Source organism: Salvelinus fontinalis, chromosome 3, assembly GCF_029448725.1.
Source record: "Salvelinus fontinalis isolate EN_2023a chromosome 3, ASM2944872v1, whole genome shotgun sequence".
NCBI lineage: Eukaryota > Metazoa > Chordata > Actinopteri > Salmoniformes > Salmonidae > Salvelinus > Salvelinus fontinalis.
This window is the reverse complement of record NC_074667.1, coordinates 68,012,444-68,018,605: the sequence shown is the minus strand read 5'-3', so window position 1 is coordinate 68,018,605 and position 6,162 is coordinate 68,012,444. Positions and strand designations below refer to the sequence as shown.

The 6,162-nt window shown below is 43.9% G+C and overlaps 1 protein-coding gene across 1 annotated transcript; it reads left to right on the top strand.

Annotated features, from left to right (window-relative positions):
• Window positions 1–386: 386 nt before the first annotated feature.
• Window positions 387–4,869, top strand: LOC129851365 (60S ribosomal protein L32-like). The gene is made up of 4 exons (XM_055917856.1): window positions 387–494; window positions 1,335–1,435; window positions 3,272–3,453; window positions 4,687–4,869. Exons 2-4 carry the CDS (start codon window positions 1,340–1,342, stop codon window positions 4,814–4,816), a joined length of 408 nt encoding a protein of 135 aa, XP_055773831.1. The 5' UTR covers window positions 387–494; window positions 1,335–1,339; the 3' UTR covers window positions 4,817–4,869.
• Window positions 4,870–6,162: the final 1,293 nt, after the last annotated feature.

Below are 6,162 nucleotides of genomic sequence, written 5' to 3'. Positions count from 1 at the left end.
ATATGGTAGTGAGAGGAAACCATGTGGCCAGCAGTGGAAGATGATGGAAGATGGATTTCGGCTGACAATCTGCACATTTTCTAATCGATGAAACATTTGATCTCAATACAGTTTTTTTTCTCCAAAACCTAGTAATCTGTTATGAACAGAGTGGACTACGTTTTGAAGAATTTACCCTTTGCCAAAGTTATAAAAAATCGCGTTGTTTACAAGGAGTGCGAGGGCGAATTGAGTTATTGCACACGCGCACTTCACAGAGTAGGTGTTCCCTAACGGTAATATGCAAATGATGCTAGAACGAGCCAATAGGATCTCGCTAGCTCGTGTTTGGCTCTGCCCACTATGACTCTTTTGTTTCCATTGGAAACGACAGGCTGTGATCTATCTTGGTTTTGTTATTTTTTTTAAATGCTTAAACGCCACGGAAGAGGAAGAAGAACAGTCTCCACCCTCTTTCCTTCAACTGCCTCTAGGTAGGCATACAAGACCGAACGGTAAGTGAACATGGAAATCGGACAGCATCCTTATAATTGTATCACTCTAATCCATCAAAATCAACGGTATTCATTATATATTCAATCGAACTTGATGTATTTTGTCGTTATTGTAGATGTGTGGCTCTTATAAAGATAGGCACATTGGACACTGGAATGTCCGATCAAAAGATGGTTAAAAGTAGCCGCTAGCGTTATTTACCTCTACTAGCAGCGACGGTCTACTTTTGCAGATCCATATGTGCCCAAATTATATGCTAGTGTAGTCGGTCTATGGATTTGACTACACGTAACTAGGGGAAAAGTTGGGGAACTAGTCGGTTTCGGGGGCTGTTGCACTGTTACGTGTCAGGTGTATGTACTGGTCTTGACAAGAAGAAAAGCCTTGTCCTGTTTAGTTTTTTTTCTGCAGTGTTCAACCAATACAGACAATGTCCAAAAGCTGAATTCGTATCACAGCCTCTTTTCATTTCCCCTGAATACCGGAACATCCGGTCGTTGCAGACTCCCGAAGAGGAGTTATTGTGGGGGGGGGGGGGGGTTGGGGGGGGGGGGGGCAAATTACATCTAGAATTTGATACCAGCAACCCTCTGGTTGCCAGCTCACATCCAGCAAGATTGTTCCTTTCAGACCTGGGATTCAACCTGGCAACCCTCCGGTTACTGACTTGCCTCTTAACGCTAGGCTACCTGATGCCTCAATGAGTAGTAGCTTGTCTCAAACGAGACACTTGGCTAACCCCCCTGTGGGTAGCTAATAAAATCTATATTTTTCAATCCGATGGTGAAATGGACTGCTTCCTCCAGGTTACTGCTAACAGACTGTTTCTGTTCCTCCAGACAACATGGCAGCATTGAGGCCTCTGAAAAGGCCCAAGATCGTCAAGAAGAGGGTGAAGAAGTTCATCAGACATCAGTCAGACCGCTATGTCAAAGTCAAGGTACGGTTGATGTTGGCCGCTATATAATTAATTGTAGCAAACAGCGTTTGAATCTGTGCTACGTTAACGGGTTTGAACCAGGGTTGTATTTATTAGGGTAGGCGGTTTTACAACCTCTCCTCGAATCCCCAGCCGTTCCATGTATTTGAATTATTCCACAGCCGCCACACCTCATTTCAACTTGTCAGATAATCACCAAGCTCTTGATTTAGGTAAATCATTGATCTAGTTCAGGGCTACAACAAAGTCGTGTTTAAAACGTCTGGGGGGGTCCTCCCCGATGGAGAGGTTTGATAACCACTGCATTAGGACACATAGAAAACAAGTGTTTCTTATTGGACCAATTCAGGTAGTTTTTTCCTGTGTCTGTTTTTCTTCTGTTTGGTGTCTAATGAACATGAGCCAGATGTTGGCTATTGCTGAGGTCAGGAACATGACCCAGGTGACTCTGACCTATTGCTGAGGTCAGGAACATGACCCAGGTGACTGACCTATTGCTGAGGTCAGGAACATGACCCAGGTGACTCTGACCTATTGCTGAGGTCAGGAACATGACCCAGGTGACTCTGACCTATTGCTGAGGTCAGGAACATGACCCAGGTGACTCTGACCTATTGCTGAGGTCAGGAACATGACCCAGGTGACTCTGACCTATTGCTGAGGTCAGGAACATGACCCAGGTGACTCTGACCTATTGCTGAGGTCAGGAACATGAGCCAGATGTTGGCTATTGCTGAGGTCAGGAACATGCCTGGTCAAATGAAGAGCAATCTCAAAGTTTACACTTATTAGTGATGCTGCTTCCTTAACCCAATGTGTCCCCGACGACGCCGATGCTATTTGGATTTCTAGTCCCTTTTTAACGTTGTGTGATTTAGTCTTAACAGGGGCGGAAGTAGAGTCCGACTGGTTTGATGTATGGAAAGCTGAGACTCACATGTAACATGTTTTTCTTTATTTCTCTCAAAGCTACACAAGTCGTTAGGAAAGTAAAGGTTTTTTAATATTTATTTATTTATTTAACGAGGCAAGTCAGTTAAGAACAAATCCTTATTTTCAATGACGGCCTAGGAACAGTGGGTTAACTGTTCAGGGGCAGAACGACAGATTTTTTACCTTGTCAGCTCAGGGATTCGATCTAGCAACCTTTCAGCTACTGACCCAATGCTCTAACCACTAGGCTACCTGCCGCCCTACATAGAAGACCATAGGAAATCCCAGAACATGGTGTCTATAATACTGTAATAAGCTCAAATAGTTGCTGTCACAAACACACAACTTCACACAATTGTCACTGACTAGTTTGATATTAATTTCCCACTAAGCAAACAATTTCCGTACTTACCGTATTCATATAAATTCATTTTGATCCGTTTTTTTGATTACATCAAAACGCAGGAATATAACTGATTTGTCAAATCGTTTTGTGTCCTACTTGTTGTCCTGAACAGAACTATAATCACTTCATTGTGTGGTTAAATATAAGGTCTGGAGATGCAGATAAATGAGAAGACCATTTTCTGGGGTCTCGGGACTGATTCTGGGGGTATAATTTCAGCCAATAGTTTTGAAAGTGGCGCTCGAAAGCCAAAAGTAGCCCTTTAAAAAAAAATATATATATATAGTTTACATCCATTTCGTATGATGTTATATCCTACAATTTAGTATTTTACGAATCCAATTTGTGTTAAGATCCTCGAGTGCGTCTTTAAGGAATGGGGCAAGTGAACGGTCTGTCTTAACTGTCCTAAGCCCTTCCCTAACCAGTTTAGTCACCGCATTAGCTGGCTACTGTATTTGCAGGATATCGCTTTACTAATGTTTTATCTTTCGTAGCAAAACTGGCGTAAACCCCGTGGTATCGACAACAGGGTGCGCCGGCGCTTCAAGGGCCAGATGCTGATGCCCAACATCGGCTACGGCAGCAACAAGAAGACCAAACACATGCTGCCCTCCGGCTTCAGGAAGTTCCTGGTCCACAACATCAGAGAGCTGGAGGTCCTCATGATGAGCAACAAGTAAGTCCCGATATTTATTTATTTCTTCCTTTCTCTGAAAGTGTACACTTGCGCACTCCCCGTCATGGATTTAAAAGCATGGGATTGGTGTACGTATTGACTGGAGACTGGAGAGCTTTCCAGCACTGTTAAATCCATGACAAGAAGGGTGGAGAAATGGAATGCAGCCTGTGATCGTTCAGCCGGGCGCCACGTTGTGGAACATTCACCATAGAAAACATGTTATATACAACTGATTATAATAGACATATATAATGAGGAGTCCCGTTGGCTTTATTCATGACGGTTCATGAACAACGTTTGGGTTGCCTACTGAACGTAGCCCAGGGGTAGAAAGTAGACTGGTGGTTCAGCGTGTGGTGCAACGTAATGGTTTAGTTTGTCTGACGTAAGTCTTGGGAGTCTTTCTTAGGAGACTATTTCCATGGCAACCCAAAAGGGAGGGACTAGCTGTGTGGACAGTGGCTGTGGCTACAGAACAGCCAATGGAGCGTTGTTTTTAGAATATGGAGGTGGCGTGGTTTACCCAGTTCGTTGGTTTGAATGTGTTCATTCAAGTGCAATATTTCATTTGGGTGTATGTTTGTGTCCTAGCCTGCTGAAACCAGCCTGATCTCACAATAGCTCACATTTTGACATTTGAATGCGAGAGTAGCGGTCTGTCTGCTTGACCGTGGCTATGTGGGTTAACCCTCGTATGTGTGTCCTGTAGATAATGACCTATAACTCTAGTAGGGTCTGACTCCTCCATCCCTGACTCCTCCTCTGTCATCGTGGCCTGCTGGGTCGTCCATACTCACGCCAGGCGTTTGAACGAGGGAGAGAGAGCACGGCAGAGGAAGTACCCATTCCACCCTTAGCTCACCCTGTAGCCAGGAGGTGGAAGATAACCTGCTACAACATCAGCCGGAAACGTGGCTGTAGTTGCATGTGGCTGAGCTTCATCTATACGTTTTTTTTTTGTGTTAGGAATACAGCGTGTTGTGTTAGATTTAAGTGGTGTATGCATGGCTCTTCAAATTGATTTGTTTTAACTGGTGACATCCAGGGTTGATCATTCCATGTGAATTAAATAAGCAGTGAGAAATTAGAATTTCAGGGTTTACTTCCTGAATTGAATTGACCTTAACCCTGGTGGCATCAGCTGTTTCCGGCAGAAAAACAAATCTCCCCTTTTGCCCTCCGGTGTGTGTTACTGTAACTATTCTCTCCCCTCCTCCTCCTCCTCCACAGGACCCATGCTGCAGAGATAGCCCACAATGTGTCGTCTAAGAACAGGAAGTTGATCGTGGAGAGGGCAGCTCAGCTGGCCATCAAGATCACCAACCCCAATGCCAGGCTTCGCAGCGAGGAACACGAATGATCTGGGACCACGCCTCTTTATTGTTTGATCAATAAATTATATATACACCTGTATTTGCCTGTTTTTATGATATGGTGTGATTATATTAGGGTTGGGGGGGGGGTCATAATGCATTATAGTCATCTATAATGGACACTCTTGAAAAAGAGACTATAAATCTCAATGAGCCCTTCCTGGTTAAATAAAGGTAAAATAATGGCTTCTGGGTGTGATATATTAGGGAGTCATAATGCATTATGACGGCTTTAAGGCAGGGATCATCAACTAGTTTCAGCTGCAGGCCAATTACAAATAATGTTGATCAGATGGTTGGGCCGGGAAACGTAATAATAAAAATTTAGACTGCAAAAAGCCCTAACAGATATATTTAAAATTGTGTCTTTATGCGTGGGAATACTTGGAACAGATTTACAAAATTAAAATCACTTGGAGCTGATGTAAAAAGGGCTTTATAAATTAGATTTTTTTTTTTGTCTTATGTCCAATGAAAATGCTAAATAAAGCCACTAGTTGGGGAATCCTGCTTTAGTGTTACAACCTTATTCTGAAATGGATTACAAAAATAAACTCATCTACACACAATTATACTGCATAATGACAAAGCGAAAACAGGTTTTAGACATTTTTACAAATGTATTGAAAATAAACATACAGACAACTTGCTATGAGATGTGAAATTGAGCTGGGGGGCATCCTGTTTCCATTGATCATCCTTGAGACGTTTCTACAACTTGATTGGAGTCAACGATTTAGAATGGCACATCTGTCTATATAAGGTCCCACAGTTGACAGTGCAAAAACCAAGGCATAAGGTCAACGGGATTGTGTCGTGAAACGGATCCAAAATGTATCTGCAGCATTGAAAGTCCCCAAGAACAGTGGCCTCCGTCATTCATAAAATAAGTTTGGAACCACCAAGACTTCCTAGAGCTGGCCGCCCGTCCAAACTGAGCAATTGGGGAAGAAGGGCCTTGGTCAGGGAGATGACCAAGAACCAGATGGTCACTGACAGCTTCCCTACAGTGGAGCATGGTGGTGGCAGGGACTGGGGAAAGATGAACGGAGCAAAGTACAGAGATCCTTGATGAAAACCTGCTCCAGAGCGCTCCGGACCTCCGACTGGGGCGAAGGTTCACCTTCCAACAAGACAACGACCCTAAGCACACAGCCAAGACAACACAGCAGTGGCTTCAGGACAAGTCTCTAAATGTCCTTGAGTGTCTCAGCCAGAGCCCGGACTTGAACCTGATCTAACATCTCTGGAGAGACCTGAAAATGGCGGTGCAGCGAAGCTCCCCATCCAACCTGACAGAGCTTGAGAGGATCTGCAGAGAAGAATGGGAGAA